Raw genomic sequence first — 16,374 nt, forward strand, 5'->3', positions numbered from 1 at the left:
AGTGAATGAATCTTAATGTAAAACCAGGCTAATGCTCTGCTCCTGCCACTCTTTGATTTGCAGAGTAAGCTCTTTGGGTTTGTCCAGGCAAGAAGTCACGGCTTCTTTCTCCAAAGGCTGCCCAAGTGCCAGCAGCATCTTCCCACCACGTCGCTGCCGGGAAGGTGCCATTGCGAGGGCAACACGGTTAAAAACTGCAGCTGCCGAGACACAGCCCTGGGTGATGGGATGTTTGAAGGAATCGATCTATCTGCCAGAGCGTTTATTCAAGCACAGGGTGAGGGTGGATAGAGGAACAGCAGCAATTCACCAATTTCAAGCAGCAGCTCCCACTTTAACCTATGAGTGCAGGGAAAAAAAATAGGGGTGAAGCTTTGTAACCAAATAAAGAGAGCTGTGAGCTCAATAACAGGCATTATCCTATGGCAAAGATTTTGTTATTGTTGAGTACTGATTCCTTTATCTCTCGGAGACAATCAACCTTCAGCCAGAGGAGTCTAACCTTAAAACCCCATAACTCAATTTTACATAGTGTTAAAGTTTGGGGGGATATTTGTCAGTGCTGGAGCTGATACAATCAGTCTGGAGGACCCTAGAACAAAGAGCGGTGGGTGAAGAGCGTGTCACCTCCGCACACATTCGTTTCCTTGATGAACAAGGAGCTATTAGTTGGCGAGAAAGCATTATCAGGGTGAAGGATGATGCCGATTGTTTCGGCTGCTCTTCCCGTGACACTGGATTAGAAGAAGAAGTCCCAGTGTTTGCTCAATGCCCCACCGGCTCTGCCCCCACCGCACACAGGTACGTGTCCACACGCTCGCAGCCACCCTCCACCACAGACCGAAAATCAATCCAGACACCCAATCTCCTTCAACTGCCACATCTCTCCGAGGGTTAAACAATAAAAGTTTAACTTGTTTTAAGATGTAGTTCATCACCGTAAGCCTTAAACAAAGCTACTCCTTAAAATACACATGTGCGTGCACACACACACAATGTGTTCGTGCAAAAAGACAATGACAGAACACCCAACGTAGGCTCTTCACTTGAGTAAACCCACCAGCAGGTACAATAGCTCTGGGGAGAAGCTTGCTGAATAAAGTTGTATTTGACTCCTTATATTTAACGAAGAAATGAAAAGGGAAAAAAAAAAAAAAAGGCCTTTTCTTCCCTCCAGTTGTCCTTTAACACGTTTCACTTTAGAATTTATTATAACCAGTCTTCAAATTAAATTCTTCAGGACAGTGGCTTTATTTTTGTACATAGTGATTTTCAGCACTACATAACCTGAGTAATAATTTAATGTATTCCCTGTGGCTCACATTGAACCACACATTTAAGCACATGCTTAAGTCGGAATGAAGTCAGTAGCAGTTTAGCATGTGTTAACGTATATATAGCAGGGGCTTTTATTGCTGTCCAGACCATTTCTCTCAGCTGGGAATTTTGTATTTCAGGACTTGTTAATGTTTCAAGATTGGTCCTGCAAGACACGGGTACGATCATCATTATTCCCACCACCAGTTCCACCCAGGCGAGCAGACACTACTCCGAACGTGTCTGTGGAATGTGACTGTCTTTATTTGGACCGTACCTTCCTTCTCCCCAAGGGAGAAGGGCCTCGAGGCTCTGCATGCGCAGGTACCGGGAACACTGGGAAAGCACGTGTTTCATTTGCCTTTTTGTCCTCGAGTTGCCACGTAAACGTGTCCCACAGAGGAATGAAGAGAAATTTACCCTGACTGCAGACAAGTCGTTTGAGCAGAGGAAGAGCTTCCTTCACTTCCCTTGCTAACCACCTCATTGCGCTCAAAATTTTAATGCAAAAAAAAATTAAACCCAACTCTTTGCTATAATCACAGAACGGTACTCTTTGCTATAATCACAGAACGGTCAGGGTTGGAAGGTACCTTCGGAGATCATCTAGTCCAACCCCCCTGCGAAAGCAAGTTCACCAGGATCACATCCAGGTGGGTTTTGAATATCTCCAGAGAAGGAGATTCCAAAACCAGCGGAATACATTTCCCCAGTAAATTTCAAGTGCATAATCTGGAGCATCTCTTACCCTTGTTCCTGTTGAAGCACCCGCACAGAACCCATCAAATATTTTATCTTACTGTTAATACACTTGGTGAAAGAATGTCAATTCTAGATTTGCAGTGAGCCCATCACTACTGGTGCCAGCACCCTCAATCCCTGGCACTTCTGCAAGGGCAAAACACCCTTTCCCAAGTCACGGCGAGGTCCTTGGTGCTGACCGGGGGCTCTGGGCATCCCAAGGCTGCTTCTGCACGGCCACAGGACACCCACTGGCTCATCCAAAACCGGCACCTCCTCTGCCGCGCTGCCTGACCACCGCACCTCAGCATCCCGCCCTCCCAGCATCCCTCCCACGGAGAAAACCCCGCACAGGTCAGTAATGAGAGACTATGGTGCCTGGTAATTTAGGAAACTAGAATGACTTTCTGTAGAAAAAGGGCAGGAGAGACACTGTGATGAAGTTCCACCCCAACACTTTGTTAACTTACATTTCCTGCATATTGATCCCTCTGCTGGGGAGAATATAGAGACACAAAGCGTTTATGCCTTGGATTTACATACTCATGAATAAAAAGGCCTTTAGGAGGCGGGTGTGTGAGTTATCCCAGCCCCCAACGCAACGGTAACTTGCGCATTGATAATTCACGTGTGTTTGACATGAGGAACATGCGATTCGCCACAAGAGGAAGCTCCATCCCGGCTCCTGACAGCTGCCACACCGCCCGGCACCACGCACCCCACAGCACCGGCTCCGAGGTGCCCGCGCACTGAGCCCCCCGCTCCCGCGGAAATCATCTCCGGGCCGAGGGCATCCTCCCCTGCAATTAATTTTAAGCTGCGATCATAAGCCAACGTTCCCCGTTTTCACACAATCTCGCTGTTGTTAAGCCGCTTACTAAAAGAAAAAAAAAAAAATCCACATAACACCTTGTCGTTAAAGACTGTCCTCTAGGTATGGAAAATAAATCTGTTCATCTGATCCTGCACTTATAAAGCAATACAAAGAAACTTTAATTATGCTTTTTCCCTGTCGGCAAACAGCAAAGGCGGCAGGATTTTTGCTTTAGAAAAACTGCATTAATAAGTTATTGGCGTTTCACTGACTTCTAAGCGATTTCCATTATAACTCCTGTCTGGGGCCCCGCAGACCCACTGAACTGCTGAGATTTTATACCACAAGTTTCATAATATTTCTGTTTCTCTTAAGAGCTCTTGCGATCAAGGAATTACTTGAGAATCTCAGCTTAAAAAAACCAAACAAACATCCCAGTGGTTGGGCAGAAACACCCTTTCCAAACCACAAACCGAGGCGTGCGACACCCGAAGACCGAATCACAAACACATTATTTTGTGTAAAAGCAACTCGCGCTTTTAAAGCCAGGGCTTGAATCCTGAGGTCGACAGTCCTCAATCGCAAATAAACACCGTGAAATCTCATCCCATTTAGATGTGGGAGCTTAAGGGATAGGCTGGACCAAACCGCTCCACAGCCTGACCTGGCTTGTGTCCCAAAAAAGCGCTAAGGAACCACCAGACAGTTCCCTCCGAAGGGGTTCAGGCTGCCGGCCCCACGCAGGGCTGAGCAGCAGCGGGGATTCGCCCTCCGGTCCTCCCGTCAGGCAGTGCCGGTGTGTTATTTCAACACTTTATAAAGAAGAACTGCTTTTACGGGGCGCAGGTGAAGATAAAGGGGGGGCGGGGGGGGGAGATTAAATAAGACAGAAGGCACTTCCAGTCGCCTGCTCTTCCACAGATGCCCTTAGCACCAGAGCAGCCTCTCAGACCAGCTTCTAAACATCTCCGCTTGAGGAAAAATGACTTTGAGCTCAAAACGAGCACCCGCGAAGCTGTGGGCTGTCGGCCGCCCTCAGGACCAGCATCTGCAGCCTGACGTGCCCGACTGATGGACGCTGCGGCCACAAGTCAGGCAGGATTTCTGCAGCAGTTACTTACACGGCGATTTGCCGCAGCTGTAAAACCCCAAATGAGAACATGAAGCCACTTTGGGTTGGGTTGTTGGTTTGGGTTGTTTTTTTTTCCATTTGCTCATTTTAAATGAAAGCTGAAAATCTCGGTAGCATTACTTTTGCTGCTGCTTGTTCTCTGAGCTCTGCTATATAATTTATGCATCTATTTCTGGCAGTCTGCGAGCAACCCACCCTCCTCCTCTCCACCTCGAGCAAATAATCCTTAAAATCGAGGTGAACCAAGTTGCTCTGTATAAAATATAGCCGAACCTTTTGACCAGCCAGAGTATCGTTCCAGGAACTTATTTGCACAACGCCAGAGACATTATCACACCGGGCTTGAAAGCGCTAATGTTATAGTGCATTTCCATTCAGAAAACAATAAATCAAAGAACGTGAGCTCTGTAGCTTTAAGGGAGTCTGATTTCTTTACAAACTGTCACACAGTATAAATAGATATTTTTTAGAAAACACATTGGTTTTTTATATGTGGATCTGTGGCTGTTCTCCTCCCCTCGGCAAAACTCACATTGAACTGGTCAAACCCACTGGAAGCCTTGATAGGGGATCAGGAGAAATAACCGATCTGTGCTTTAACCTCTCACTCCCTGGGCTCTTTTGGACTTTGCTTGTGGTCAAAAAGGAAACACGCCAGGAGAAACCTTCAGCCGCCATTGCACCCGTCCCAAACCCTTTCCCCGAACGTTCCCTACGCTGTTTCATAAGGCTCAAAAGTACGCCAACAGCAAGTTTATAATAGCCCAGTCAAAAACAACAAAAGACATTTCTGGACATCAGAATATTCTGGATGTCAGAGATAATTGCTTCTAATCATATTTGAAAAGAAAAACGTAAAGCTTTCAACTTCGGTGTAAGAAGCGTTTCCACTCATCCACGGGTGTTCGGTCTATAGAGACTATTGGACTTGCAGATACTCGGCATTTCTGCAACAGGTTCTTTGTCCACATTTTCTTTTGCACACTTTGTTATTACACCTGAAATTTGGCAGCATTTGGGCAAAGGGCTCCTTTGGGCTGCAGCGCAGGCTGAGCATCCCCGACCACACTGCCCTCCCTGCCTCGGTCATCTCGTGTCCCCCCAGCCCTGAGCACCCCAACGCAGTGGACGCCAGGCTGTCGTTGGGGAAGAAAACCACAATTTCCACTTTTGGTTTGGAAAAGGAGAGAAGCGGAGCTCTGCTGCAGCTCCACCGACACACAGCCTTATCCCGTGGCCGCCCCGAGCCCTCGGAGCCGGACTCGCAGGAGCCCCTGGTTTGGAGCCCGGGGGCGGTTGAGGGGTTGTTTTTTCGGAGGGGGAAAGGGGTGTTTTGTTTGTTGCTTGTGGGGTTTTTTTAGTGAAAAGTAACAAGAAAGCGAAAGCCGCCCCCGCCGCGTCCCGCCCGCGCAACCCCGCGGCAGCGGCGCCGCCCGGAGCCACACGGGGGCGCTGCAGAACTCCGCTGCCGCCGCTCGCCGCCACCGGGCGCACCCCCCCCCCCCCCCCCCCGGCACCGGCACCCCCCGCACCCCCCCCTAACGGCACCGGGCACCCCCCGGTAGCCCCTGCACCGCCCCCACGGCACCGGGCACCCCCCATCACCCCCTGCCAACCCCGTGCTCACCACCACCCCCGGCAACGGGAACAGACACCCCCCCTGCACCCCGCCATGGCACCGGGCACCCCCCATGCACAACATCCCCCGGCACCTCCCCCAAGGCACCAGGCACCCCCATCCATGGCACTGGGCACCCTCCTGCATACACCCCCCGCACCCCCCTCCCCCCGGCATCCCTCCCGGCACCGGGCAACCTCCTGCACTGCTCCCCCCCCCCCCCCCAGCACCGGGCATCCCCCTGCACAACTCCCCTATGGCACTGGGCAGCCCCCCTGCACAACCCCCACTGGCTCCAGGCACCCTCCCTGCTCCCCCCTTGCAGCCCCCCCACAGCGCTGTGCTCCCCCCACACCCCACATGGCCCTATGCGCCTCCCGCACAGCACCGCACACCCCCCGTGCACGGCACCGGGCACCCCCCTGCACTCTGTGCACCCACTGACACCCCCCTGACATCCCCCCACACGCACCCTCCAACCCCCTGACACCTCCAAGGTGCATCCACGCATCGCCCACCCCTGCGTCACCCACCCTGCCCACCCACTTTGCCCCTCCTGCACTACCTGCCCGCACTGGGCAGCACCCACTTGCCCACCCAATGCCCACCCTGCACCGTTGTACCCCCCCTATAACGCACCCTGCGCCCCCACCCTCGCCCGAGCGCTGCTGCGCACCCACCCACACCCCCAACTCCTGCAGGTACCACTGCAAAGCATCCCCGAAGGCTGGGTTCTGAAAGCAATTAATTCCGGATTTCGGAAGTGATTCCTTAGGGTTTAGAAGCGTGTGAGAAGTACAGGGAAAATGAAAGCTGTAGATGCGAGGACTGCCTACACGCAGGGAAGCGCGTGCGGTTCAGAACACTACACACATCGGGGGAGAAAGGATTCGGTGCTCCAAAACATCAAAAGAGGGGAGAGAGCGCCCTGGAAGACGGGAACACCGGCAGCCCCGAGCAGAGCCTGGCTGGAGGCCACCATGGACCTGGCGAGAAACTTCTAAGAGAGGTTTACGGACTTCTCCCCTGGATTCGCGGGGTGGCTCATCAACGTCTGGGTTCTGAAGAGTTATGGACAAAACTCCCTTTGTTTTTTTATTGCTTCCCTACCCATTTCTACAAGGCCACACATGGGCAAACGGGGTCTCCTCCAGGATGCAAATGGGTTCAAGAAGTACCTGGAGATGGTTTAAAGACGTGCCACCTCTTTGCAGTTTCTAACCCCCTCAAAACCTTTAGTATCATGTTGCATCTGTCCCCCCCGTCCCCATCCCCACCCCACTGGGGCACAGTGAAGTACCATCTCATCTACCACCCTTCACACCTTTTAAGATAAAAGCATGTTTTTATGAAGCAAAGGGAATTTTTGCTAAAGGATCCGATTTTAAGATACTCTGAACTTGCATATTTAAAAAAAAAAATAATAATCAAACAAACAAACCCCACACAGAATTGAATGAGCTGTAAGTGTGTTCAGCCAAAGTTCTCTGCTGACACGATGGAAAAATCTTGGAAGTCCGAGGCAAGATTTCTTACCCCGGAGACCGTGCCTAACAGAGCCCGTAAAGTACATCCCTGTCACGGTGAGTTATCTCCCTTCCACGTGCTGATGGATACCTGTGTAATATAAAAGAAAATATATTGTCGCTGATGTTGTTGTGACACGGGCGCAGCGCCGACAGCCAGGCGCCGGGACAGAAGGCGCAGTGGCCCTCACCCCCTCAGCCTGGTGCCATCCCGAATCATTGGGGTCCTGGCTCAGCATCCCTCCAGCAAGAGACCAGAGGCTCCGCAATGACCGTGGAAGCCCCGCTAAGGAGCCGCGGGGAAACCCCAACTGCTAAAGCAATATTTAGAAGCACTAAATATTAAAGATGCGCAACTCCTGCCCCTCGGGACACTGCGGTATCTACCTTATGCTCCGGTAAAACTCAATGAATGAACACCGGCAAATTAAATGATCTACCGGCTTAAAAGACAAAACATTTTTGAAAAGTCTTCAAGTGGTGTAGGCGGAGTACATTACATGGGAAGTGTCTCCTAAGAAATACTTATCATTATAACAGTACTTAGCACTTCCACTGTGCTTCCCAGCCTCCCAGCACTGTACAAATATTAGCTTCTTAATCACTCATTAGGGACGATCCTATAGAGCTGGGCCATGCCTCATTGAGTAAAGTCATCCCCAACTCGCTCAGTCCCTCTTGCTCCCTCCAGAGACAACTTAGAAGGTTCTCACCCATTCCCATAAGAAGTTGGGAGCGAGCAAGGCAAAGTCTGTTCAAAATGAAGGGCGGTGGCATTTCCCTGCCCCCAAACTCCACCGTTTTTCGGAGCAGGGATAGGCAGAAGTGAGCATCACCCCAGCCAGAGACACCCATTTCCTTTAAAACTTTGAATGAATAAAGTTGGGAAATTCAGGAATTTGAACGGCGCTGTGGGGTTGCTCCTCAGGATGTAACCTCTTGTTGCAAAATAGGGTGAAGGAGGGATGGAAAAAAGCCACAGAAATGACATGTTCCTACAACCTGCCAAGTTATTCTTCTGGCCATGGCTAGATGGATCACCCCCATGCACAAAAGGAGCAGCTCTGGGTCACCCATCGGTGTGACAGCAGCATCCCGAGGTTCCGTGGTGGCCCAAGCTCCGTACCAGCACCCAGGAGCAGGGGACCAGCTCCAGGGACCTCCCAGGCTAAACGGATAAGAGAGTGTGGGGGTAAAAAGGGGCACAGTAAAAGTGAAGGGTGCCCACGCGGAGAAGCCAAGGCAAACGGAAAAGATGAAAATCAGTTCATGAAATTTTAAAACTTTCTACTTTTCCCACAAGGATGTTCTAATTCAGCAACCAAGGCTGTTTGACACACCCTTTAGCTAAATCCACTCCTCTGAAGTACCGATTTAAACTCTCAGGTGACTGATTTCGTATTCATTTTTTAAAAAAATCATTGTGCCTTCACCTTCTATAGTGAAAAAAGTAAGCAAATAAAAAAAAATCCCCCAAGTAAACAACAAAAAAAAAATCTGACAGTAAGTCATCACAGAAATTCAAAAACCCAGAGGAAATCAACCCCGATCCACGTCCGTCCCACTGGCAGATAACTAGAAAAATTCATTCTGGTGATGCTCCAACAACCCATGGAAGGGCAAAGAAAGGGTTCCAAAATCCTGTGTTCAGCCTTTTTTTCCCTTTAACATCATTGTTTCAGGCTACCAACAGCCTGCGTCTAATCAGCCAAAATTGCTCAACTTTCATCCCAAACGAACACACACCGTGTCAAGCCCATGATTTGCTGTTATTCAGCGCTCTGACCAGTTTCCAAGAACTAACACCTCATTTTAATGTAACTGCTCTCCACGCCAGCTTTCCCCCCGCCCCCCTCCTTTTTTGTAGTATGTAATTTTTCTGTGTTATCAATCTCCTCCGCCATTCACCCATTTGGGCATCCTTCCACCGCGCCTGGCATTTCATCTGTGTCTGAAAACTTCCAGCGGTGCCAAGTGTTTGCATACCTTGCAAGTGTTATGTCAAACTCTGCCCCTCGGAGCTGCCAAAAACCACCACTCAAAGTTAGCAAAGCAAATACCTCCTTGGACAAGCTTAATAAACACGCCAGGAGAAACTCTAGACTTCATAAAGACATTGCGTGCCTGACGAGGCCAAGCCTGAGGTCTTCAGCACCCTTTCATGTCCCATTTAGGCTAACATCCATTATCCTTGTCACCCGTTCTCCATCCGCGCTTGGCGTAAGCGCATCGTCTCTGAGCGCACGGATTATTTAAAACAACCAGTCCCAAACTCCACACCTCTTCGTGCCACAATTATCGACTATCGGACCAACCTTGTCTCTAATCAGGCTAAACGAAGCCATTTATTTTATAGCATGAATCAACGCATGCAGCAGATATGCCCGATGGTTCGCACCGCACGAAGAAGCTAACTCTGATGCCCATCAGCACTTATGGCCTGGTCCCAAATAAATCCTCATTTCTTTGTGTTCTTTGACTGATGACTACCGATTCACTAACAAGAGTGGGAGTAGACATGAAAGAGTACATTGAGCAGAGAAAGGTGGAGAAGAGGAGGGAAGGAAGCACAGAAAATGAAAGAGGAAGAACAAGGTGGGGGGGTAAGAAAGCATGGGGGAAAAGTGCAAGGGAAGCGAAAGAGGAGGAGGAAACAAGATCTGTGGGAAGCGGGAGATTGAGAATCTGAGGCCAAAGCCGTCAAGCCTTCACTAGGGGCCGGAGATAACCCCTGAGAAGATCAGAACAGTCTCAGCTCTGTAGGCTTCAATTTCAATAGCGTATTGCAAATCCATCACTCCTAAACCACCACATACAAGCAGACACGAGCGGCGCAGCAACTCTTTGCCCAGAACCTCCCCGTCTGACATGTATTGCTTTGGAAAGCGCCCTTGGCCTCGGATACCGGCTCCCATCCACTGCTCAACTGGAAGTGCTTCTACACTCGCAGCAAGGAGCCCCAAATTCCCAAGCATTAGAAGGTCCACAAAATGGCTCTCTGGAGCACAGCACTTTAAAGAGGTCTAATTTTCAAAGGCTGGGGGGGAGACAGGGTTTGAGAAGACACAGCCCCTTTGAAGTGTGAGGCTGAGCACCCAAGAAGAAATGCACCCAGCAGTCGCATCTTAACTTTGGGAAACACTAGCCACCAGGTCAAAGTCTGCTCTTTTCCACCACTGTTGTCAATCCAAAATAGAACAACCAACTCCCATTTGCACCAAGATAATCAAGAAATACATTTAACTTAGCAATACTAAATTTGGGATCACTATAATGTTTTGCAGTCACAGATAAACCAGGTACCAGTTAAAAACAACAAAACACCTCCAGTGTTATGAGATGGATGAATGACAGAAGGAAGCCATACTAGATTGCACTTACCTTTCCATCTTCTTCACTCAAGGACTTCAAAAAACTTCAGTGACTTACCATCATCTTGGAAGTCTGATGGAAACGAAGCATCAGATGTCATGGAAGGGGCCAAACTCCAGCTCTGATTTTCATCAGAACTGTCCTGTCCGTAGCCAGCATCATGCTGATCCTCTCCTAGAAAGAGAAGGAGAGCCAGATTTTAGTGAAAAGGACTCATTTCTAAATCCAAATCTCATTGCCTACACCCTGAGACGTCTTTCCTTCTGGTTCCCAACTTCCACTGAAGTTGTCTACAAAACCCAACCCCGCTTTTGTGGGTTTAAGGACAGATTCATCATTTAGGGCCAAAGCGGCATATTCCTGCTGCAAGAACGCTCATGCTGGGTTTGCAGACTTCACACCTGGAGGCCATACAAGGAGGAGGCTGGAAATACCGGTCTTGGGGCCAAACTACCAGAGCTATGTCCAATTCCGTGTTCCTACCCTCAGTACATGACCTCTGTGTAAATCATCCATCTGTAAAACGGAGGACTATGCTACCTGCCTCACTAGAATGAAGGATCTTCCTATAATGTAGGAAAAAGGCTTTGAGGTCCTTAATTGAAGACTGGTAGAGGGAAAAAAGATTGACTCCCTGTGACAGGCAGTCACACACAAATTAACAAAGCGACGTGTCTGCGCGTGGAGGCAGCAGCTATTACCTCCCCATGCTTGATGTTGCATTGAATTTTTCTGTAAGCGGACATTTTGCTGGGGAATTTGTTGCTGATATTGGATTTTATGCAGAAGGCACTTAGATCCTAGAGTGACAGATGTTAATATCAAATTTTAATATAAATGGAGTGCAGCTAGCCTACCTGTAGAAGAAAATACTACTCACCCTAAACAAAGCGAAAAAGCGGTCTTTCAGGCTTTTGCCTTACATTTCCTGAATACACACAGCCCAAACTGCTGATAACAGAGGTAAAGACAGCTGCTTACTCATTCAACACACAACAAACAGCGAGAAAGGTGAGTTTTCAGCCAATGTTAATTGTGTCCAAACACTAAAACCAAGTTTTATCTCAGCAAACAGAGGAATTGTGCCCCACAGTTTCAATTGAGCTCTGATGAAAGGGTACCAAGGCCTGGGATGGAGGTTATAACGCTCTTCCTCCCACCAAGAAACACAGTGGAGACGCCATTAAGTCTCCAGCTGCAGAAAGACGTGACACAATATTTTGGATGTGTTTGATTTTCCACATCCCAGGTTGCAACCTTCCCTTGCTCACTCCAAGCGTGAAGCTCTTGGAGACTCCAGGCTTCAAGGGCACGTTTTCAAGAAAACTTCACTTTTTCACCACAAGGAACAGTCTGGCTGGGAAGAACATAATGCACACAAGATTGTCCTCCCACAGACCAGTTCCTTCAAAAACAAACCACACTGGGCGTCAGACACGACGGTAGTCTTGCTGATATTATAAGCTCAAAGGTCTTGAAAAAATGACTGAAGATTTGACTTTGAGATTTACCAAAGGGGGTCAATGGCAGAGCAGAGGGGTCCCTGGCAGCCCCCCCTTTAAACCATCACAACTTTCCTAACAGGGGAAGGGCCCAAGAAATAGTCAAATCTTCTCCCAGCTCTATGCTCACTTGCTTCCAGCAGTCGTCCCAGCATGCAGTGCGGAACAGCAGATTCTGGAGAAAAAAGGATATTCAGAAAAATAACTCTTCTCCTTTTTGGGAGGTGCATCATTCGGCATCGCTAATCACTCACGCCAAGAAGAAACCTGCAGGTCCCTGCAGGACCAGACACCAGCAGAGGCAGTACCACAGTTATCTCCCACCCATGGATTACTTCTCAGCCATGAGGAGTAAGAAAAGCACGTTCCTCTACGTGACAACAAACTGAAATTCATGCATGCACCTCCAGGAGAAAAAAAAAAAAAAACAAAACAAAACAACACCAAGAATTAGGGGTTAAAAAGCAGAGACTGAAATTCCCGCTCTGCTGAGCAGACTCCAGGAAGTGAAGCGCATCCGTGACCACCGCCGACCGCCCGACCTTGGAGAAGTCATTTCAGCGCTTTGCTCAGCTGTTTGCGACAAGGGGATGCTTCTTCCCCCATTTTACCGTAGGACTTTGAGATCCTCAAATAAAAAGGCTCTAAAAAAGCCTATGTAAAAAGCCACTACCAAATAGCCCCAGCTCGGTGGCATAGGAAAACACGGCGTTCACTCTAATGAGGCGCCGTCCTCCGTGCCACGCTGCGGCGTTGTGGGCTTGACTACCTGCAGCGCTGCGAGGATGCCAGCCTTGTAAGCCAGTTTCCATCCGTTCAGCCCCTTAAAAGAGAGCAATTTCTTCCATCCGAACTGCACCCTATTAAAGCCGGCTTTTCAAACCAACACCAAGGTAACAGGTGGTCCCCTATAACGAGATACAGGTGCAGGATTATTGCGATAACGAGCAAACTGTTTCTGGTTTCCGCCTGGCAAGAGGCAGCGTGGCACGAGGCACGGCTCACGCGCCACTGCGTGGCTGTGCGAAACCGTTTGGAACAAGAACAAGGGCCCGAGCGGGCAAATTACTCGCAGGAATAAGTCACTGGCTCCAAGGGCAGGAGAAGCTGTCACACGCATCAGCCATGGGGAAGAATTGAGCCACAGGTCTCTGTTTCAGCAGAGTCATTCCCGTGTTGGGGGGGTTTGTCACCGCAAAAGTGCTCTTTTCTTGCTGTCCCCACACGGGAGGGGAAAGGGGGGTTCTTGTGTTCACGCAAGCTACCTTCACCCAAATTTACCCAGGCTGCAGTGTGTACATACACGTGTGGTGCCAAGCCCAGCAGGATTCCCAATTGCCTGAACTGCCGCAACAGGAACCAATACAAACAAAGGCATTTGGTTTGGTTTAGTATTAGGAATGTTTTCAAACACCACTTACAGTTTCAGTAACAAAAAGAGGATCAACAAAAACTCTGCACGCATAGCTACTTAAAGCAAATCCTATTTCCTTTCCGTTTGGATTTGCATTACGAGAACTTCTTGTGCTTTAATCCACTTCTCCATAAAGTTTATGGAGCAGCAACAGCTAGTTGAGTCCAAGCAGAAAAAATAACCAACAACTTGTCAGGGGCCAAGCTATTGTTTTGAATGAAGAAAAAAACTCATTAGCTTTTAATGAAAACACAGGGAATAAAAACCAAATAGCACAGAACCCCGGCAAATAATTAGTCTGCACCTGACGCAAAGCTGCTCTATCTTCCTACTCAAATCCTCAGCAAAATTCCCCAACTTACGCTCTTTGGAGCATGAACAAAAGCAAGATTGACTCTAAGGGAAAGAGCAAGAGGTTTCGTGGGTTTACACCTCAGCCAGGGACTCCCCTGGCGCTGCTTGGCTTCCCCCAGGCATGCTAAATACCCGGCTTTCTCGCTTCATGATTAAAAAAAAAAAAATGAAATTATGCCATCTTTTCGCTGTCTGACATTTTCTGCAGAAACAGTTTCTTGCACAGCAGCAGAGAGAGGGGCTCGAAGGCGTTTGGCGTAATTAACACAGATATCATGCTTTATACGTATCGACTCTAAGCAAATTGCAGAGGAGACAGGCTGCGTCTCTGGTGACAAGGGTGTCCCCAGAAGAGGGGGTGGCAATTCTGAGTGCAAGTGCCTTTGGACAGCAGCGTCCGTCAGGTCGCATCCATCACACCAGGTCCCTGCAGGACCTGCGGACATCGCCACAGCCTCTGGCAGACCCCCTGCAGCGGAGGAGGAAAAAAAAATTACCAAGAGGAGAATGCAAAGAACCCAGTTCAGCACGAAGAGGGCTCCGAGTGAGCAGCACAAGCAGGAGCTATGGGAGAAAGAGTCCCCACCACCAGGGAACACACCGTTGCTTCCTTCTCCGCAACCTGAGGAGCACAAACGCTGTGCTCTGCGAAGGGGAAAATGATGCGGACCTGCCCTTCCCACGTGCTTTGGGGTTTGCAGCGCCGGAGGGTAAAAATAAAAGCCCTCCCTCTGTTCTGGCATAGCTGCAGGGTCTGGCAGATGTCAGCTCTTGGGACAAACACTAGAAAAACCTCAGTTCAGGTTCTGGGTTTGCTGTAATTCTGTCGTGCGGGGTCAGAACGTGCCTCCCCGCCCATCTCCCCTCCTGCACAAGTGGGAGAGGGAGAGTTACCCTCTTTTAAGGCTAAAACCTCTTATCGAGACCTCAAAAATCAAGTTCCCCAAGACTGAAATTTTTCCCACACGTGAACTGGCAAAGAAGTTTTCCTTTCTTTAAGCTGCAGTTTGCCTCTCATGGGAGGGGAGGGGGAGGAGGGGGGAGGAAAAAAAAGCTGAATTAATGCATCCTGGCACACACAGGAAGAGAAACAATCTGAATAGGTGAAAGGGCTTTGTAGTGGAAAAAAAAAATCATCTCCAGTAGCTTGTTAAGGGAACTGCAATTAAGCTTACTTTGCATTCAGTGAAGGTCTTTATCTAGGTACCCAGAGTTTCATTAAGCATCTTTTTAGAGCGTAAGAAAAATCAATACCAAGCGAGTTCCATTTACGCTTTTATGATAAGCTCGTTCGTGCCAAAGCGGAAGTAAAATCCCCAACTCGAGTTAATATTCAAGGAAACGAAGTTCCTGCTTTAAAGTAATGACTCCTTAGTATCATACTACAAATAAAGGTCTCTGATCCAAATCCCATCTGCCTTCATGCTCGACAGTGTTAATATCTCTAGATTTTCAGGGACTAATTTAGCAGTAATGCATTTCCCAAAGCAGAGCTGTAAAAGTATTATCAATACTATGGTTTAATATCCCTTACTACAATCACTTGCTGAAATTATGGAGAATCACATGGAAACACATCAACAGAGATGCACCCACACAGTAAGTACCGCTCACATGTAAATATATTACAGTTTAGCTTTTGTAATGTAGTTAAAGCTCTGTCAACATCGCTATTATAAATTATATACCTTTTTAAACACTTTTATGTGCTAGAAAATGTATGATGTTTCTTTTTTGAATGCCTTAAAGGCTTCATCGGCTCCTAAGCACCCATTTGGATCTGTGTGGTTAGTCCCCATGATTAATATGTGAATAGCTGAGGTTTTGGTGGATGTAGATTTCCTGCATCTTCTTCATAGAGACTGGTGACATCCTTATAGTACCAGTGCCTGGGTAACATTACATTTGCCTGAAAATCCCCTGTTTTCTGTTGCATGTCACTGTGATACGCATACATGTCCGTCCTCACCTCCCCTGGCTGTACCACCAGCAGTTGCATTATTAAAGAAATTTCTTTTGTGGTTTGTTATCTACAGATCTCAAAGTGTTTATCCTGCTTAATAAATATTTTCTTGGATGTGGCAATCACGCACAGAAGGAAAATAACTTTGTCCCTGGCTCACGAGGTAAGCAAGGCCATGGTGAGAGCAGGACCCGTCTCTGGTTACACTGTGTTTTATCAGCAGGACAGGTCTACCTCACCACAATAGGGTCAAAAGCAAAGAGAGGGACCTCCTCGCACACAGGAGGAGCCGATTTATCATTGTTTTAGAAACGTCGACCCAAACAGGTCTTGGCTGGCTGACAAGTGAATCCAGTCCAAGCCTAATTTTATTCACTCAGTATCCAGTTTTTGCTAATTACGTGTAGTAAAGCAAATTAATAGTCCACTAAAAATGCCACTTATATTAAAAAAAAAAAAAAACCAACCAAACAAAAGAAAACAACTAGAAAGTGGGAAGCTCTGTTGCAGAAGGCTGGTGGGGTGCAGCGTGGGGATGCGGGGGGGGGGGTGTGCAGGGATGTGGGGGACGAGGGGGATGCAGGGGACGAGGGGGATGCAGGGGATGAAGGGATGCGGCTG

General features: G+C 48.5%; 1 protein-coding gene across 1 annotated transcript in view; it reads right to left on the reverse strand.

Moving 5' to 3' along the window:
- Nucleotides 1–16,374, reverse strand: part of SKAP1 (src kinase associated phosphoprotein 1) — a gene marked incomplete at its 5' end in the record, with an annotated part of 160,242 nt that overhangs the window by 117,448 nt on the left and 26,420 nt on the right. Inside the window, one exon of the mRNA XM_082494817.1 lies at nt 10,578–10,694. Within this exon, the coding sequence (XP_082350943.1) occupies nt 10,578–10,694 (117 nt within the window). The remainder of the gene's footprint in view (nt 1–10,577; nt 10,695–16,374) is intronic.

Source organism: Vanellus vanellus (genome assembly GCF_965231255.1).
Source record: "Vanellus vanellus genome assembly, chromosome: 24".
In the NCBI taxonomy this organism is placed as follows: domain Eukaryota; kingdom Metazoa; phylum Chordata; class Aves; order Charadriiformes; family Charadriidae; genus Vanellus; species Vanellus vanellus.